General features: G+C 38.4%; 2 protein-coding genes across 5 annotated transcripts in view; one reads left to right on the top strand and one right to left on the bottom strand.

The window, feature by feature from the left end:
• nrg2a (neuregulin 2a) overlaps positions 1-8,000 on the top strand; it is a 109,421-nt gene extending 101,421 nt beyond the window's left edge. For 3 of the 4 annotated variants that reach the window (XM_087807865.1, XM_087807864.1, XM_087807866.1), the window contains 4 exons: positions 81-204; positions 290-417; positions 511-735; positions 3,985-5,736. In XM_087807865.1, the coding sequence (XP_087663991.1) occupies positions 81-204; positions 290-417; positions 511-735; positions 3,985-4,639 (1,132 nt within the window). In that variant the 3' untranslated portion in view covers positions 4,640-5,736. Of the gene's footprint in view, positions 1-80; positions 205-289; positions 418-510; positions 736-3,984 lie in introns of all 4 variants that reach the window. The other variant, XM_087807863.1, reaches the window with a different exon arrangement.
• Positions 8,001-11,277: 3,277 nt separating this feature from the next.
• On the bottom strand, positions 11,278-19,816 carry slc22a6l (solute carrier family 22 member 6, like). The gene is made up of 11 exons (XM_087807152.1): positions 19,643-19,816; positions 17,805-18,205; positions 17,641-17,744; positions 17,410-17,564; positions 15,646-15,814; positions 14,606-14,729; positions 13,839-13,954; positions 13,211-13,425; positions 13,019-13,127; positions 11,658-11,861; positions 11,278-11,580 (listed from the first exon to the last, which is right to left on the bottom strand). The coding sequence occupies exons 2-11, from the start codon at positions 18,180-18,182 to the stop codon at positions 11,493-11,495; spliced, it is 1,662 nt and encodes a 553-aa protein (XP_087663278.1). The 5' UTR covers positions 18,183-18,205; positions 19,643-19,816; the 3' UTR covers positions 11,278-11,492.
• Positions 19,817-20,805: the final 989 nt, after the last annotated feature.

The following is a 20,805-nucleotide window of genomic DNA, read 5'->3' on the forward strand; positions in this document are numbered from 1 at the left end:
GGTCTGGCAAATGGGAATGCCCAAAGAAAAAGATCAAACGTTAAAATAAAGGCATAATTCTATCGATGTTTTCTCTCCAGGAAACAGAGAAAGAAGATGCACAATCATCTGCGACAGAACATGTGTCCAGAACACCCCAATCGAAACCTTGCAAACGGACCCAATCACCCAGGACCAGGACCAGAGGAGATTCCGATGGTAGATGTGAGTGACTCATAGATTCCCTCACGTTAAATAATCCATTTTTTAAACTTTAAACCATAACAGTTTTTCTCTGTTCCCGGAGCAGTACATATCAAAGAATGTTCCAGCCACCGAACGAGTCATACGGCCGGTCACGGAGGCGTCGTTTCCAGCCAGTCACGCTTCTTCCAGATCCCACAATTCTTCCACCCGCGCCCACTCATCGACTCACAGGTAAACCGAAACATTTCCTTCGCCAACTCTACGATTGGCGGACGTATGCAGTGGGACGCACAGGGGTGTAACGCACATTTTTTGGGTTGTCAGACATGAAGAACGAACGTGGAGCCTGGAACATTCTGACAGCATCCTCTCCGACTCGCCGGGAATGATGTCATCGTCCGTGGGGACCAGTAAATGCAGCAGTCCGGCGTGCATGGAGGCACGGGCCCGGCGTGCCGCTCACTGTGCTTCTTACCCCGACCCCCATCGGCCGGGGCTCCAATACGGGGACTCCTTCGACTCTCTGGGAGACTCTCCACACAGCGACAGGTGAGAACTTCTTCTCCTGTGGCGGCTTGTCCGGACTGGTTGCCATAAAAAAACAAAAAACCTCAGATACAATTTGAGTACCAACATTCTTAAATATGTTTGGGGCTCCAGGTCATGAAGGATGACAGAGACGTTCTGAGCTTTTATGTTTAAGCTAAAAGACAAAACGGCAAACATTTAAATAAATTCCATACAATTCGGTTGAATTTGTTGGTTTTAAATAATCCAGAACCATTAAAAATACATATATTTCTATAGTCCATGTGTTCACAAACCATATCTGGGTTGATAATGTGGCATAAATGTTGAGTTTTACAACTAAATGTCTGGTCTAGAACCACTTTTATATCTAGTTTACTTTGTCATTACTTACTCGTATTTGCCTTGCAATAACTTTGGTTCTAAGAAAAGACTTGTGTAGTGTGTCGATCATACCTCGTCAAAGTGTGGCCTGGGGACCACATGAGGCTCTTCAAAACCGCATTCATGTGGCCCTCAGGAGGTCACAGTTAAAACCGCAAGACTGATCATGTTTTCGAACAACTACCTTAGAGTTGTGTTTCGTGCTTGTTTCTATCTTTTATTACAAGTTTGTTTTGCTCCTCTTCCAAAGAACAGATTAGATTAGATTAGATTAGATTGACTTTATTAATCTTTCTGGAGATCTCTTTTGAGAAATTAGGGTTCCAGTTTACAGCACACTATAGAAAGAACAGTAACTTTCAAGAACAAAGTGCAAATAACAAAAGCAAAGTGCTAATAAAAAGCAAAGTGCAAAGCGATAAGAAAGTGAAAAAATAAAGAGCATATATCAAAGGAAATTACACAAATACCTATATATTTGTACCATATTCAAATGTAATAATACACAATAAAATAACTTATTTGTTTGCAAAGATAAATTTACACAACATTATATATCCATACAGTTCATCATGTGGCCCCTCAGGGAATACATGCCCACCGCTGTTAAAGATATAGTGAAGTGATATACAGCTTGTTGAATTCCTAGCCATTGCGTTATCTCAGGGGTCAAGGTGACCCAGAGGTACGAAAACAAATTTGTTTGTGGTATCCCTTGTGTTGCCTCTGGGTTAAAGGTGAACGATCTCCACCCCTGCATATGTATTTCTGGAAGCCAGGGAGGTCGTTCACCTTATCCTAGAGGCAACACAAAAGAATACCACAAACGCATTTATTTTCGGGCCTCCGGGTCACTTTGACCCTGATATAACATCCATCTCTTGATAGCATCTGTCATCAACGTATAATCGTCTGTCAGTTTTGGTGTCAACGGCAAAGTCTCGGGGGCGAATTCTTTCTAAGTACTTAAATGTTGCTTCTTTAAATATGTATAATTTGCCTTAAAAAAACAAACCAAGGAAACTTCACAGACCACAAGTGGAGTTTTTTTTTTTTTTTAAAAGGCTTTTTTTCTCTTTCATAATGAAACTTGAAAAGTATGAATTAGTTTTATTGTTTCTTTCTCATAAAATCCAACGAATAACTGAACGTCATGTCCTTTCGGAAGTTATCTAAGGTCGCTCGAGTTCAGTCGAGTAGTTTGTTCCTTTTTTTTTGGCCGGACTCTTGAGTTCTCATCATTTTTAACAACATGCACAAACAGGCTGGTTTGAACGTACAACACTTCCGTGATCAGGTCTGGAGACATGACGCTCAGCACATGCTTGGAGGGTTGAATTATGCAATAATAATCAGTTATAAAGTTCAATTCAAAACAATTATTATGACATTTTGTCTTCTTTTTCTGTTGGCATCTTTAGCCTGTCAATGGAGTCAGAGTGATTTGAGATTATAGTGCTTAGTTATGGTTGTAATTTAACAATAAAGGCGAAATAATAGTTACTATTCCTTATAATTTGTGAATACATTTGTGTGTACTTGTTACTTTAAATGTTGTTATATGACGTTGGTGAGCAGATTTATTGTTCAAGAACATGGTAGGATTGAGACGTTAAAAGTGGCACAAGAACAGTGTAGCGGAGAGACCTCCACTCTGCAGACCATCAGCAACACGTTACCTGTTTAAGATGAAAATAATGAAAAGTGAAAGGAGTCAGTATCCATCCCTGAGGGACGCTTCTGAGATCATACATGCGATGGAAACTTGATTATGTCAGTGGTTCGGAAACATTGTTAAAAAAAATTGCGTAAGAGAGCAAAGTAGCCACAACAATTTTCTGATTTAGTGAACTGTAATTTGACAATGTAGACAAAGACAGATGTGGTCGAAAATCAATCTAATTTTAAGATGTTGCGTTATAAGTGTTATAAGGGGCTATAAACCAAAAATAATGAAAGTACTCAGAGATGCCCATAATATAGATGGAATTAACAAGGACATTTTTACAATTATGTTAAAGTATTACTTCTTGATAAGGTTTTTAAAATTGGTAAAATATTGTTTCATAGAGGCAAGAAATACTAAATACTAAATACTAAAAGACAAAGAAGGAGAATGATAAGAGAAAAAATGAGTCGAAAAAGAAGTAATGAATATTCAAAATAAGTAAAAGTTAGCTTATGCTACGCATTTCTTTTTTGTATTATTACTATTGCTAGGTCAATACACTAATATATCAACAAAAAAAATGATGTCACAAAACTGTCTTGATATTAAATTCATATAAGCATTTTAACGTAGTTCTTTTATGTTAAACTTTCAATTAAAGTGTGTATAAAATGTAATAATTATATTTGTCTTACAATTAAAATGCTAATATTACCACCTGTTTGTTCATTTTTGTGCTGCAATTAAACTTCCAGCCAAATAGATGGCAGCAGTAATGACTTCCTCTGCAACTAACCAAACAATGAAATTGCGAGAGACCTCGGCGATGACTGAGGACAAGAGGATACAGTCGACTCCAGCAGATTTTATAGCTGATGTTTATAAAATAAATAGTTACGACTTAGTCCAGAGTCATGTGGTCTGTAAATTCTGCGACACCAGAGTCAAGTACTTGACAATACTACAAAAATATCTTTGATCCTTCAGTATGGTAATATATAGCGATGTATCATGTATCGTGATATGTATTGTCGCCAGATTATTGCCAATACACACCCCTGATATTCGCTCTTCCTTCTTACGAAGCCATTTAAATACAGTCAAAGGGCCGAATTTGGCCCCTGGATCAAACTTTTCTCAGGTTCAGGGCCTCGGACATACTGACCCAAAATTAAAGAAGTACATTTTTAATGTTTTTCTTTCTGGTTTCCCCACAGATATGTGTCTGCTCTGACGACACCAGCTCGCCTCTCGCCAGTGGACTTCCATTACTCGTTGCCCCCACAGGTGCCTACCTTCCAGATCACGTCACCCAATGCCAGCCACGCCATGTCCCTCCCCCCCGCCGTCCACAACCCGTACCCCCTGGAGGACGACCAGCCGCTGCTGCGCCGCTACCAAGTGCCCCTCCACGACGCGCAGTGCCAGGAGGCCTACCGGCAGCAGCGCCGCACCTATCTCAACGACAGCCGGGGCAACCTCCCCGCGAGCCCCTACCGGCTGGCCGAGGACGAAGACTATGAGACCACCCAGGAGTACCTCTCCTCCCGAGAACAACCAAAGAGAAGTGGATCCAGCGGGGCTGGGAACCGGCGCTTGAGGAGATCCAGACTGAACGGCCACGTGGCCCCCCGCGGATACGAGGCGTCCCGGGACTTCGGGTCCCGGAGCTGCCTAACGGACAGCGAGTCGGAGGAGGACGGCGAGAGCACGCCCTTCCTCAGTATGCAGAACATGAACGCGGAGCCCTCCACCATCTACAGGCCGGCCGACACTCGGACTTCTCACTCCTCGGGGCGGCAGAGCGCGCCCGGGAACATGCATACGAGACTCACGCACTCGCGCTCCAAAGCGGACAAGGCGCCCCACTAGAGGAGCCGGGGGGGAACCCATCCGACGGGGGAAGCAAAATCGATATAGCATAGATTGATTTCTCATCCTCCGAGAAATATTTTTATTTTATATAACTGACAGATATTCTAAACAAATGAAATATTTATTTTCATTTTAGCAAAAGTTGTCTACTAGTTAACAGCAAAGACTTTTTTATAGGGAAAACTCTATTTATATGTACATTTTGATTTACAGCATAAAAAAAAAAGACCGTTTTTTCACAATGTTAAGAAAAAAAAATAGAGTAATATTGTGGTGCCTTTTGCTGTATGCCGATGCCCGAGGGCCAGTGGAGGTTTTTGTAGCCTTTTCTTACATGTACGCCTCATTTTTATACACATGTATGTTTGATTTCTTCCACTATGCGTTTTTTGTTTTATTTTCGAGGAGTCAAGCCCCACTGGAACATACTCCCTCCATGTCATGCAATATAAACCAATTTAACATAAAGTTTACATGGATATAAATCGACTTTATGATTTCAGATCTTCGAGGAAAGAGAGTGTGTTTTTTGTGTGCGACCGATTCCCGTTGTTTGTTGTGGTGACGCCCCGGCGAAAAAAAAAGAAGAGGTTCACAGAGCAGCGCTTTTTTTTAAATCGGAACCTCCCGATAGTGGGCGGAGACAGGTGGAGCCGGCTGTAGGTTTTCCGTGTGTTATGCAGGTCATCACTTGATGTGTTTACAGCTATTCTACCGTTTCACCCCCGCCCACCCACTCACTCCCCCCACCGTGTTTTACGAGGCCGACAAACACTGAGCCGCCTGGCACAGGTTGACCCCTGCCATTCAAGGTGGCAGAACAAAAAAAAAACAAAAAAAAAAACAACCTTCCATCTGTTTCCACTCAACCCGTCGTCTAATCCCCGTCATCCGTCTGTGTCCATTCTGTGTTTTGTGGCTCGTGTTAAAAAAAAAGAAAAAAAAAAAAAGGCCACACAGTGTCTCAGGATTTCCACACATTTCCCCCCAACATTTGTCGCCACAAACAGACGAGCAGTGAGAGGCAAATATATAAACGATATAGCTGTGAAACTTTGGAAGATCATATAAAGCAAAAATATGCAAACTTTCTATTTTGCTGTTTGATTGCGTCATTTTATAGTCGTCTTCTTAGAATTGAAATGTCATATTAATGCATATTTACCTGAGTTTATAAAGCAAGTTATGCAGTTCACATGTTCCTATATTCACTCGATGACATCGCTCCAGGTGTGTTTTTTGTTGTCGTTGTCGAGATTACACTGCTCGTGTGTTGTTGTTGTTGTTGTTGTTGTCGGCTTTGTTTACACGGGCAGCAGCGGATTTCGAGTCACTTAAGACTCAATTTAAAGAAGAAGAAATTTAAAGGCTATTAACCGTGAATTTTTTTTTTTTCAAATAAATAGATTGCTCTGGTAAAACAAACCCACCCCCAAATAAATATCCATGAATTTTTTTTAATATTATTTCAAAAAGAAAATGAAGTCCTTAAACACAAAAATTAACAAATTATAGTTAAAGCTGCAGTTATAAGAAAAAAGTCCAGCCCCCTTTCTTCAGACTTTCCCTTTAAGCCACACCTCTAGCACATGTAGCATCGATTTGCTAGTCATCGCCATCCAATAACTACAACGGTTTCGACGATTCAAGATTTTCTCCGAGCAATCTTTGTGTTTTTTCTTCCAATACATTATAGGACAAAACAAAAAAAAACATTTCTGGAGTCACTTTCAAAAACGCAAAATAACCAAAAAAATGTGTCCAACTTGAGGAACAAATCTGACCTGGTATATAATTAAACGTGGTCCAGACGTAGCTTTTACTATTTAAATGAAAACAAATTAGATTTAAAAAAGTGACAAAAGTAGGGATGGATACTGATGGTGACATCAACGATAGACCCAAAGTGAAACTTGTCTAAAAAATCTAAAATCTAATCTAAAAAAAAACTGCTTTGGTCAAACTATCGTATAACCCCAACCGTATGAAAGATCACAACCAACACTCGTAATAAAAAGGACCCATAATGCATTGCAACAGTTGAAGCTCTTAAGAAAGTCAATGGTTTCAAGAACTGGATTATGTTTTGATTTGCAGTGAGTTAAGTTAATACAAGTACTATTTGGCTTTGACTAGTTCTTACCAAAGAATTTGGTAACGTCACTAATATTACTACAGATTTGCACAGTATAAAAAAGGTCGGTATCAAACGCTGAACATTCACCAACAAAATAATAATAAAAAGAGGAGGAAGTAAAAGATAGGAAACCTTGTAACAATATATTTAAACTCAAAATGTGGTATGTTATTAGTTCAATGTATGGTCTATGCTCACTGCACCAGCTATAACTGGGGTTATTTTCTGGTTTGACTTTTATTACTATGCTATAGCTTGTTAGGTTAAACCAACCGATCGAAATAATGCTTTATATTTACCGACAATTAACCCATCTTTCCTTGACCTCATGTTTTATTTAAGTGTGTTGTGTGTTTATGTCCAAATAGTTATCCTATATATTTCTTAATTATGGATTTAAAATAGTATGTTTTACAATACATGTCAGTTTGTCTTTTAAAAAATCCAATTATTGAATTAACTGTGTTTTTATTTATTGATTGATTCAGATTTTAGCTAAAATTAGATTAAACTGTTACAAGTTTATCCTAAAAAAACTAAACAAATTGTGAAACGCTACAAAATTCTGCTGTCCGTTTAAACAACGTCAATATTTATTATCCAACAAAAAAATGTTTTCTTTCATTCTTAACCCCTTGTGTTGTCTCTGGGTCAAGGTTACCTGGAGGCAACACAAGGGATACCACAAACACATTTGTTTTCAGGGCCTTTCGGGTCACCTTGACCCAGAGATAACGCAAGGGTTAAAAAGGCATTAGGATTTCCCTGCAAATCTCGATAGTCATAAGGATGGAGACCGACAAAACATCACCAACAGATTTTTTTTCCATCAACATCTGAGTATGATTTGAACATGATCTCACCCTCCAAAAAAAAAAACACCCCACTTTGCCCCGCTCGAAAAAAAAGTCACCTTTCCTCTGCATGCCCTTGTGGTTAGACGGGTGCATGGTCAAACGATCGACAGACAAATCGGATTTTTCCCTCCTCGGTCGGTAAAAAACTGTATTTTCTTTTAACATCCAGCAATAAAAAATACCCCCCCCCCCCTCCCCCCCAAACCCTCTCACTCCCCATCACGACCACGACCCTCCCTCCACATGTCATCCCTGAAATATGCTAGGGGGGGGGAAAAAAATGCCAGATTGTCATAGATTGTAAATTAAAAAAGAAAAATGAATCCACCTGTTCATATGAGAAAATAAATCTTTATTCATATCATTTCACGACGCAGTGGTTCCTGTGGTGATTCACACGATACGCCTCATCATGAGTTCCCCTCAAGAGGCTCCTGGAGTGATTGTAAATTTCAAGACAACAAGGATGGATCGTGTTTATTTTATCAACTCCAATAAAACAGCCATATTGAAGAAATATATTATCCGACGGTCGTTCTATCTGCGGATGAAACCTGGTGGAGATCAAAATAGATCAGGGCTGGTAAATAATACAGGTTTTTTTTGGGGGGGGTGTGGGGGGTTGAAATAGTTTTCCTGGAGACGATCGTGAAGAACGAGGGAGTTCATGTTCTGACAAATCAAAAAATGTTCCACCGGAGCAGGAGGACGGAAACATTTGAAGAGATTCAACTGAAATATCTTCGACACATTTTGATTATGTTGATCAACAAAATTAAATACAAGTTCAATTTCCTACTTCTTTTTCATGATTTGGACAGAAGGTGGCAGTAGAGATCAACGACTCACAGAAACTGACGAGATTAAATGATCTTTGTCGCCTTAAAGCCTTAAATCGGGAATGACAGATTCTTCAAAAAATGTCTAGATCCAGATTGTAGACTAAAACAATGTTATCATCTCTTACTTGTCTCATTATCAACATTCCTTTGAAGTTACATTGATTTAATGAAATCTGAGGTTATTTTTATCTTGTTAATAGAAACAAAATGAAATAAAAGTGCATCCAAAATAATATACATTTTTTTTCTTCTTTTAAAAAAAAAGTTAAATTCAATTCAAATGAGCTTATTTGGACAGCAGGGGGCACTAGAGATCAATAGATGGCCTGAGTAACCCAGACACTAAGGAGAAAAACATCTTTATAGCCTAAAAGACTTAACCAAGAATGACATATTCTTCAAAAGCTTTCCGGATCCAGACTGTAAATGGGAAGACTAATAACATGTAATCATCTGTTACTTTTCTAACTATCAACATTTCTTTGAAGTTTCATTTATTCAATAAATCAGAGGTTATTTTTCATCTTGTTAAGAGAAAGAAACAAAATTAAATAAAAGTGAATCCATCATCTGTTACTGGTCTTATTATCAACATTCCATTGAAGCTACATTAAATGATAAAAAAGGGTTTTCTTGAGAGACATTGCATGTGGTCTGCATGTGCTTTAAGAATCTTTTGAACACTTGGTTTAACAAATACTAGCTACTTTACACGTTGATAAGTTGTCGAGATGTGGGAACATGTCACTCAACTGCCTGTTTCACTGATGCTGAAAGTACATCTTGTGAAATACCTCGTAATTATCCTAAACTCTTCCTCTTCCTCTTTAAACTCTTGGTTCGAGTTCAAACATTTCTTGCATAATGGAAATTTAAAGGCTATTAACCGTGAAAAAAAAAGAAGAATTTTCAAATAAATAGATTGTTCTGGTAAAACAAACCCACCCATAAATATCCATGATTTTTTTTAAATATTATTTAAAAAAGAAAATGAAGTCCTTAAACACAAAAAATAACAAATTATAGTTAAAGCTGCAGTTATAAGTAAAAAGTCCAGCCCCCTTTCTTCAGACTTTCCCTTTAAGCCACACCTCTCGCACATGTAGCATCGATTTGCTAGTCATTGCCATCCAATAACTACAACGGTTTCTACTTTTTAAAAGTACATTTCCAAGCAGTCACTGTCACAAGGGCCACATCTTGAAATTCAAAGGGCCGCATGTGGCCCCCTGACCACTGGAATTGAATGGAATGGAGACATGGAACCCTGGGATGACTGAGGTAGTCGTAAAAAAATCCAAAAAATCTGTAGTAGCAAAAAACAGGCCGAGGATTCTGGCTGGAGATGTTGGATCTCATCACCGTGATAAGAAGTCTGGAACGGTATCAAGAGAAGTGCATGATTTACTCGCGAGGTGCCGCAGAGGAGATGTAGCCGATTGTCAAACCGCACATCAAAGAAGATCAATGTTTAGCCCGTGTTGGTCGATCAGCAGCTCCTTGAAAGGAGGATGATTTATGACTCGGCGGATTCAGTCGAGGAGGAGCACCTGGAGGGAGTTATGGCTGTATCTGTTGGGGGCCGTCCAAGTCCTGTCCACGCAAAGTAGGGGTCGTGTTCCACAGCTCAGGAAGTGATGAGAATCCTTTTTTTTTTTAGTTTACTGTTTAGAATGGGGTCGATCGGTGCTTCAAATGTTGCAGTGCATTGTGGGAGATTATGTTTGTGGTGCATCTGAAATGTATCACAAGAAATATTTCTGGGTCTTCTTTTATTTGTGAAATAATAACTAGTTTTCTATTTATAATCCATTATTTGAGTCTTGACTAAAACAAAGGAGGTTTTTAATTTGATCCAAAATACTTTAAGTAAACTAATTCAATTCAGGAAGTGAGGTGTTGTTGCGCCAACTCACAGCCTTTGCTCAAAAATATAGCTTCAAGCAATATAGTCACTACCTTGAAACCACCACTAGGAGGCAATAGAAGAACAGAAATGCTTCTTCGTGTTGAGTTGGCTCAGAGGGGAAGTGCTGCCACCAAGAGGACGAAGAGAAGAAGTTCAACTGAATTAAATTAAAATTAGATAAAAATCCATCAGACTTTTTAATGTATGATTTATAATTTTATAAACAGGTATTTGACTATGGAATATATTCATGTTTTCATCATTGATGTGAATCAAAGTATATATTTTTAAAATAATAATGTAAAGTCAGATTCAAACTCAAATATATTTTACATTTTCGTAATTTATGACACAACGTATCTAATGGTAAGTGAGTTGTTGTGTGTTCTGCAGTGGTCAGGAGAGAAAGTAAACCTGAAATACCGAGGGTCTCTGCTGACCCCTACCTGCGAGGTGTAATATTAACAATAAATTAATAGCAAATGTTCATGTCGGTTTTCTCACGGTACGTGCGATTGGAATTGACTTAAACATCCTACAATCTTGAAGGAACGTCCTTCACGTTTACGACAGGATGACTCAGATAAGAGACGCAGATTATTGACTAGTTGACAGAAAGACCTGCAGACACGAGAAGTTAAATATTCCAGGACGATCACACAAAGGTAAACATGGAGTTTAAGATAGTTTGAACACGTGTTTGCTCAAGAATAAGTGACAGAATTTAAAACAAAACCACTTGATATTGAAAATAAAATGCGATATTTTGTTTTACCTTTAGGTGTCACTGTGAGATTTTTTTTTTTTACTTCAAAATTCGTTTTAAATTACTATTTTATTTTACTTTAAAGCAAAAGTAACGTAACATTTTTGAATAAATCACAGAAAACTCCAAATGTCTTACATTTATTTGAATCACAAACAATCCCAACATTGTTTTTTTTTTTAACAAAATAGATTTGATTTTCTATCTAAAGACAAAGCTCTAGATGTCACTGAGTTGTCTTAAGTCATCTTCATTCCAGCATTCAAAAGAAACAAACAGACGCATACGTGAGCAAACATCAACCTGTCATCAAGTACGTCAGGAGGTTTTTAGACGCCTTCAGGATCCTGGCTTCAGGAGATCCGCCTGGATGTCTTTAAGATTTATTGCTTCCTTCGATAAAGTTTTGGAGCGTCTCCCAGATCCTCTGCGAGTAAAAATAGAAAAACAGTCCGGTGTCACGTTGAGCAGCTCAGGCTCAGGTGAACGTTTGCTTGTCGTTACCTGTCCTCCACGTCTCGTATCGTGTCGGGGAGCGGGGAGCCCAGTGTCTCCGGAAGGAACATGGCGGCGACGCCACTGATGATGGGGGCCCCTCCGTAGATCAGGCCGGGGAGCCACGGGAGGTCGTCGTCGAAGAGAAGCATCATGGGGGCCACCATGGACCCCACTCGAGCCATCATGGACACCCAGCCCATCCCGTTCTGTCTGCAGAGACACACGTCAAATAATATTTAACATAGATTTCATTCAGCCCAACGCCTCTGTTGTAAACTTTATTATTAAACCAAATATCAATAACATAATAATAATAATAACAATAACATAATTCAAATGTTAAACAAAAATAAGTCAAATTAAAACACCACAAAGTAAAGCTGCTAAATGCTAATGCTAAATTAAAAATATACACATTTTTTTACAGTGTTTTTTCCTGTGTTTCCTGTATAATTTGTTGAAGATAAATATGCTTTTATTTTTTCTTCATTTGGCCCCCATTTGTTTGTTTTCTCCAACATGTGGCCCTCATCCAAAAAGGTTACCCTTGTTTATGTGAATCAGGGTTACTACAAGATAACTGCACACTTTAGAAACTATTATTGTTTTCATAGTAGCACAAATAACGATACTAACAATTATTATTGTATGTTTTATTATGTCTAGTCGACGGAGCCCGTTGAACGTAAGATAAGCATGTTACCTCAGTCTTATTTTCATCACCTATTGCTATAATGCAAAAAAATATTGTTTAAAATAAAAGTAAATTTCACAAAATTCTAATGACATTTCACATAAATTGCAACAAAACCAAATCAATTAATCAAAGTAAAAAAAATAAAAAATTGAATCACAGTTTGCTATTTAGAAGTTTAGTTAAAATTAGTGAACATGTTATTTCAAGAGAAAATTAACTCGAAAAGTACTTTTGTGATATTAATTACGACAAAAACCATTTAAAAAATAGTTTTTTTCACAAATTACATGAAATGAGTACGTTGTCCAAGTACGTTTCTGTAAATGTATATATTATTTATTTTTGATTAGATCAAAGAAGAGGAATAATGGAATAGGACAATTGTTGAGTAGTAACTGAAAACCCAGTCAATCAATTCTACGGTGGAGAGAAAAAAAAACCTTAACTGTGGCTCAGGAACCTCTCGTGACCCTTTGGTATAAACTGGCAATGGATGGAGTCAGCAAAACTCTTTCTAAACTCGAAGGACTTTAAATAACTGTAATATTCGATATTTTTGAGACCCTGGGTGGTATAAAATAGATTATCCAAAATAATAATGCGATTAATCCTTCTGGCCCAATTATATGAGAATCACAAGATCACGAAGGTGGAGCCAGAACACACTCACCGAATGATGGTCGGGAAAAGTTCTCCTGCGTACAGATAGCAACAGTTGAAGGACGCGGCTAGCAAACCTTTACCCACAACAGCCAGAGAGGTCCGGAGCACCTGCTTCTCTGCACACATAGGAAACATAAATGCACATTTTTTATAAAAAAAACATAAAAGGTATAAACTCGTATTTTTTTTTTGGACGTACCGAGAGGCACCAGCAGGTTGACCAGGATGGTAACTCCTGCCAAAATCAGCGCCGCGGCCTGTGACGGGCGCCTCCCGATGAAGCCCATGCACAGCGTCATCACCAGTTTCGCCGGAATGTCCACGGCCCCGAAGATCACCTGGATCAGGTAGATGTTGACGCCAAACTTCTGCAGGTCCATCGCCAGGCCGTAGTAGGCGAAGCTGGTGGATAACCTGTGACGAGATTAGCTTTCAGACCATTTTGTCCTTTTATTTTTCCTGTCTGTGAATATTTCTTGAAAACTGAAAACTAGTGATGGTCTGACGAAGCTTCATGAAGAAGTGTCATGTTGTTTAGAGGTCAGTAGGTGGCGCCATCAGTTTAAAAACGATGTGATGTTTCATTTTGACAGTTGATCAAAACAGAGGAAGATAGTGCAGGGACCGCCATCTAGTGGACTCTGAAGATAATGACACTGCTTCATGAAGCTTCATCGGACCATCACTACTGAAAAAACCTTTTACATCATGTTTAACTTGATTTTGGCGAAGGGTTAAGATAGTTTAGGATTTATCTGCTAGTAGATGTCGGTGCTCAAAGAATAATCTCAAAATTTGACCTGACGACGCGATAAGGAGGGAGTTACCAGACGGTGCTCAGGAAGAAAGTCATCTTCCTCATGGTGGGAGTTCGGAACAGATCGATGGCGCTGCGAGACTGCTGAGAGGACGACATCTCCTTCTCCATGGATTCCTGTAACATCTGTGGTAAAACAAGAATTAGAGAGCTGGTTCTCAACTGCAGGGTCGTGACCAAAATCTTGTCATTTAGAGGTCGTTGATTGTCAGTCTTTTTATTCTGTGTCCAGCCAGCTGACATTGATTGGGAAGCTTCTCATGGGGTTTGATGCACGGCTCAATCAGCCCGGCCCTATTGTAACGCTGTACTTTCTTCAGACCGGCGTCAGCTCGTTACTCAGTTCCACAAGGTAATTCCGGAGAACTCGAAGTTCGTCGCTTTTTTCTGTACTTTGATAACTTTCTGGCAGTTTAAATTTATCAGTGCTTTATGTTACAGTTTTTATGGTACATTTGACTTTTATTTTCTCTCTTTTCATATTCCTCTCTCAGTGGATTCTGTGTCTTAACACCTACCTTAGTTTAGGAACCCCCCAGTTTCAATTTTTTTGGACTTCTGTTGTTAGAAAGAGTCTCTTTCTCGACTCGTTGCCTGAGAAAGGACTCTGTGGACTTGGTTGCCATCTTGTGGACGTTTCGCCTCTTTTATTGTGTCTGATTACATTTTCACAGTTTATATTAAAATCTCCGCTTTGCATCCTCATTGTCTTTCATTGTCATTGTTATCCTTGTTTATGGATTCATTGACGACTCTTAAATTTATGTTTTGACTTACTTGCATATCAATTTTTTCCCCTTCCTCGGCGCGACCGTTAAACCTGGCCACGCTCTTCAGGTTCTTGATGGCCAGGTCGGATTTGTTGCTCATGACGAGCCACCGCGAAGATTCGTGGAACCACCTGGAAGATATTTGTATGTTTTTTTTCAAAGAATAGACAAAATTGATTTACCGTAAATTCCGGACTACAGAGCGCACCCGATTAAAAGCCGCATGCTCAAATTTTAGAAAGAAAATCAATTTTGTAATTATACAAGCCGCACCGGATTTTAAGCCGCAGGTTTAAACAGCCAAAAAAAATGAACTACCGGTAATTCACGTTCATTTCTTACACTTAAATAAATAAAGCAGTGTGTTATTCTTCTTAAGCATTGTTCAGATATTTACAGTCCGAGGAACCAGCGACAAAAGCACGAGGCAGGAGGACAAACTGTCCGTGTCCTTCAACCGGGGAATTATTTCTTCATCACGCCGGCAACACGGATGAGTTTTTTCTGGACAATAATGGACTTGAACATTGGACACTGATCGCGGGGATTTGACTGTGGGGTGTCGTGGGTGTTCGTTGTTTTGTTCATGTTTGATTGATCCTCCTTTAAGGAGCGATCTCTCGAGGAGTTATGTGAGAAGGTCCGTTACAAAACGTCAGAGGTACTTCATCCATATTTACGATTTCATCTGGCCCGATGGAATTCTCCGCTATCTTTGTTTGAGTGAATGTGCGGAATGAAGTAAGTTTCTCCTCGTAGTCGGGAGGGAGCTGCTGACACAAAGTTACTCATTCATTCTATTGGTCTACTGTTGCTGAGCAAAATGTTTTTCCCGCCACGAAAAAAAAATGAATAAGCCGCACCGTAGTATAAACCGCAGTGTTTAAAGTGTAGGAAAAAAGTAGCGGCTTGTAGTCCGGAATTTACGCTACCTATTACACTTTTTTTTTACATTATTATAAAAACGATTTTGTGATAAAAGAAGGTATTGAGTTTTGAAAGTTCCTTCATGGTTTTTATTCCATTTTATTTATTCACATGACTCACCAGGCGTAGAGGAAGGAGACGTAGAAAGGAAGGGAAACCGCCAAAGTTAACCACCTCCAGTCCCGGATGTAGTATGCGATCAGAGCCAGGAGCAGCTGACCCAACGTGTAACAGTAGCCCACCATCGTGCCCACCACGGTGCGCACACGAGTGGGAATCCACTCCACAACTAACAGAGAGAAGATGGTGAGTATAAGTACTTTTTTAAATACAGTAGTGTTTGTCAATGTTCAGAGGACCAGATAAAGTTGTAAACTAAGGCAAAATTTAATTTATTTAATTGATAATTAACTTTTAAATTAATGGCGACAATTTTAATATTCCAAAATATGTATATTTAATACAATTTAAAGATCTATATCAAAGATTTTCGCAGGGATTATAGTTAAACTGTTAATGACTGAACTTTTCAAAAACTGTGTTTAACTTCGTATTTGATTTGGAGGTACAGTAAAGTATATAAACTGTCTCAAATTTGGCCAAATGGAATGTTTTTAATCATTACATTATTGTGATTTGTGCTAACTAGTGTTTTTCATAGCATTAGTAAATCTTTCAATTGTGACCTAAAACAGAAGCAGGTTGACTTTTTAATCGGTCACTGATGACACAAAAACAAACACACAAGTTCAACATTAATTCCTATAACTGTCAATGTAACACACATCAAAATAGAAGAGAAAAAAATCCTCAAATGATCTCTAAAAAGATGCAGTTGATGGAAGTTCATTAAGTTACAAAGAAGAACTTTTGTTTCACTTTCACTTTCAAAGACTTTTAATCAGATTTTCATTTAAGGACCAAATATGTTATGTTTATTTAAGTTTTTTTTTCAAGTTTTGCAGTTTGCTCTGAATTGTTTTTTACCCATGAAGCTGGACAAAGTCACCAATGTTCAATTCTGTTCTGCACACCAGCACCAGGTCTTTTTTGTTCCATGTTAAAAGGTGACTAACTGTTCATCCATTCATTCAGGCCTCAGACGGTGAAACTAGCACAGCGCACGATCACGTGTTTGATAATTTTAAAACATGCCACGTGTTCAGTCACTACAAGCAAAAAAACATGTGTTCACGAAGAATCGATGAATTACAAGAGAAAAGTTTTCCATGTTTTCCAAAATACCCGAGAAAAGTCGTGTTATGCGTTTCATTAAATAACAATTCCTGTTGCCAGTTATAGGTTGGAATAGTTTATGACTCTAATAAAGACATGGCTCCGGGGCCAAATCTGGGCCACCAGCTCATTTTTTTGTGGCCTGTATAATAGTTACACTGATAATGATATTTAACTAGATCAGCTGAAGTTGATGTCATTATCTTGATGTTTTATAGGTCGTTTTGACTCTTATTTCCTGTTAACCATTGTGTTATCTCAGGGTCAAGGTGACCCGAAGGCCCAAAAACAAATTTCTTGAGGTATCCCTTGTGTTATCTCAGGGTCAAGGTGACCCGTAGGCCCGAAAATAAATGTGTTTGAGGTATCCCTTGTGTTGTCCCAGGGTCAATGTAAACGACCTCCACCACTGCATTTGTTTTCGGGCCTTTGGGTCACCTTGACCCAGAAAAAGGTTAGTTTACCTTAAAAATAAACCTGGTAACTAGTCAAAATAAGTCAAACTAAAACTCTATATCATTAATTTTTATCTGTTTTTATCAGTCAGTCGGTGAATATAATTCCGACAAAAATAACCGGTTCCATGGTGCGAAATTGGTCGAGACCCCTGATGTAGGAAACACATGGACCTTCTCTTTAGGGACCTACTGAGAGAGAAGGTGTTGAGGCTGATGCCCGACAGAGCCATGCCGCAGAAGAACCGGGCCAGGCAGAACATGGTGAAGGAGCTGGAGAAGGCCACACAGGTTCCAGCCACGGCCATCATCAGCTGCGAGATCAGCAGCAGGATCCGTCGACCGTATCTTGATCAGATGATGTTATCATTGAAATCAAAGCATTTGTTTGACCTTCAGATTATATTTCTAAAAGGGGGTTTACTTGTCTGAAAGACCTCCAAACACCACCGCCCCCGCCAGGACTCCTCCCATGTAGGTGGTCTGAGCCATTTGCTTCAGGCTGCGAAGGTCACACACCAGATGCCACTGAAAATAAAAACAGTGGATTTAACCTAAATATATAATTCCAGGAGAAGTCATCCTCACGTCCGATATGATGGTGGTGCTCATCTCAGTCATGTTGTAGGACCATCCGTCGGCGCAACCCTGGACCTCCGACGCCTCCTCGTCCCAGGCCGGCGTGCCGTTGAGCAGGTGCCACTGCGGCGTGGCGTAGCGCTGGCATCTGTCCGGCTTCCCGGCGGCGTCCAGCGGCACCGTGATCCTCAGCTGGTCCTGAGGGCTCAGGCGAGAGTCCGAGACGTTGGAGTGAGCGCTGCAGTAGTGCGAGGGAACCAGGGCCACGAAGTTCTGCAGCAGGTTGTGACTGGCCATGAGCAGGACCGGGAAGCAGAGCAGGCTCACGTGCAGGATCTGGAAGCGACCCGTGCTGCCCACCAGCTCCAGGAGGTCGCCGAAAGACATGGTTGGCCCGCGGAGCCGCGACGCTGAGAGGAAAGATCCTTTATTTTCCGGACTTTGTCGCCACAGATCAACCCTGCCTGCACTCTCCTCTTCGCCTGGTTGAAACTCTGGTCGTTACTCTCAAGTTGTTTGGGAATTAAAGTAATAAATTATAACTTTTTAAAAAATGAATATCTATATAAAGGTTAAAAGAAAACCACTAAATAGTAATAGTGTAATTTTGCAGATATTAAAACTTTGTTACACTTAAAATATGAGTTAAAATTACAAAATAGTTTTTTAAAAAGTGTATGAAAAACAAAAATATCACAAAGTAAAATAACGTATAATAAGACATTTGAAAGATTCAAGTATGAATTAATAGACGATTGTTGGGTCAATATTATGCAAAGGTTTACCAAAGAATGAAAAAGATTAAAAAAAACCTTAACCCTCATAAGTTATCTCAGGGTCAAGATGTCCCGAAGGCCCTAAAAACAAAAAAGCTGATTTTTAAAAAACATAACTAATTTACGGGATGATGCAAAAAAAAAGAAAATTTACAAAAATATATTTAATTATTTAGGATATTTTATTTTTAAATGTTCTGTATGCATAAGTTGACATTTTTTTTATTTTTTTTATTGTCAACCTGAATGTACGGTGGCTGGCAGGTGCCAAAAAATTGGACCTAGTCAGGAAAAGCTTTTGCCAATTATTAAAGAATTTACCACATTTTCTAACTACTTAAACAAACTAATTAAACTCTGAGGCAAAGTTACAAACCAATTTTTTTTTGGGTAATAATTGTTCTATGAAGACTTTCCACTGAGTTTGAAAATGTGTTATGGTGGTTTGTTGATTTGATTAATTAGAGTTTATTCATTTCACATTTTTTTACATAGTTTTTAAACATGTTTTAATCGTTTTTTTTAATTTGGTTCAATAGTTTGTTAATATATGTATATAGTTTATTTTTTACTTTATTTTACTACTTTTACTATAATACTTTTTTAATTTAATTTGTTTTAATCCTTGGTCAATACGTTTTAATACATTGCAAAGTTGTTTCAATAGTTTGTAAAGTTTGATCATTTGTTTTTATACATGATAAATGTATTGAAATAGTTTTGTAAATGTATTTATATTGTTTTTAACTTTTTTACAATAGTTTATGAGTTTGTTTAGTCAAGTTTGTTTTGCACTCGCCAGAGAGAAATGAAAATAAAAAAAAAATAGAATAACCGGATAATATTTGCTAAAGAATATTGTAATTTAGTTTAGTTTATTTATTTAAAAGGACAATGTAATGAGACATCAATTGTTCATACACTACTTTATACCAGCCCCATATTAACCCACACCTCCCATCTGCGTGTTTGTATAAATGTTACACACTTATTACAAACATCATTCAATCAGCAACATTATTGGATGTCCGTTTCATGATCGATCGTAATGGATGCTGTAGGTGGACTTACCGGTCAGGTGAGAACTGAGGACGACCAGTTCTTACGTCATTGTCCAAACATCACCTATCCCACAATAAAAAAGGGAGAAAAACTGGAGTCGGAGAATGTTCCTGGGCTAGTAATCGGCTCGGACAAGCTTTTCCTCGACTGTGGATTATGAGAAGTGCAACACAAGCGAACGGAATGAAGTGGAAACACCGTGTTTCTGCAGGATCAGAGTCAGGAGTGAGACTTTAACTCTCGAAGGCTCCCTTTTCACCCCCCTTACCGAGGAGGGGGGGGAGGTCGAAGTGGATTACTGGGATTATGTGCCGCGAATCTATCAAAACATTTTAACTAAATTAATTAGTTATTTCTTATTCCCAGTATGTCAGGAGCACACCCTTATGTTTGAGAATGAAATTAACTAGAGTTTAAGTTTTATTTAGACTCTTTTCTTGTGTTATCTAAGGGTCAAGGTGACCCGAAGGCCCCCGAAAAACAAATGTGTTTGAGTTACCTTTAGTGTTTGAGGGTTAAGAATCCCAGCTACACAGGGGAAGAGAGAATAAAATGAAAGTCACGAAACATCCAAGCTGTGCATTTAGTAAGGTTGGAGGAAATCAGAGTGCACGTAAGGCTACAAAGTGCATATGCATTTCAAAAGAAACTGGATGAGCCAGCTGTCAACTGGAATGTTTTTACTGTTGAGTTAAGAAGAAATGTAGTTATTCACCATTATTTTCTTTTTTTTCTAAATGAATAGAAATGTATATTTTATTTATTTAACTGATCGATTAAAATGTATAAATGTTAAATTAATGTTTAATAAATGAATGTTTAAATGTGTTTTTCTTTATTCCAGAAGATTTATATCTTAAAAATGCTAATTTAGTCGTTAAATTAGACAACGCAAGCTACTTACAAAAAGTTTCTTAAAACAAATTTTAAAAAATACAATAGGGCTTTGTTTAGTTATATCATGTGAAATATAAGTAAAGCAGATTGTCATAAAACCTCAATTAAAGATTATATCAATTGATTATCAAAAAAGCAAATTTAACAACTTAACGTTTATCAACACAAACAAAAGATAGTAAAAAATATTTTTTAAATACTCTAGGAATTTGTTTCTTTATGTAATGTGATATAAAAGTGAAGCAGATTGTCACAAAACCTAAATCAAAATAGAT

This window comes from Callionymus lyra, chromosome 14 (genome assembly GCF_982586985.1).
Source record: "Callionymus lyra chromosome 14, fCalLyr1.hap1.1, whole genome shotgun sequence".
NCBI classification, from domain to species: Eukaryota; Metazoa; Chordata; class Actinopteri; order Syngnathiformes; family Callionymidae; genus Callionymus; species Callionymus lyra.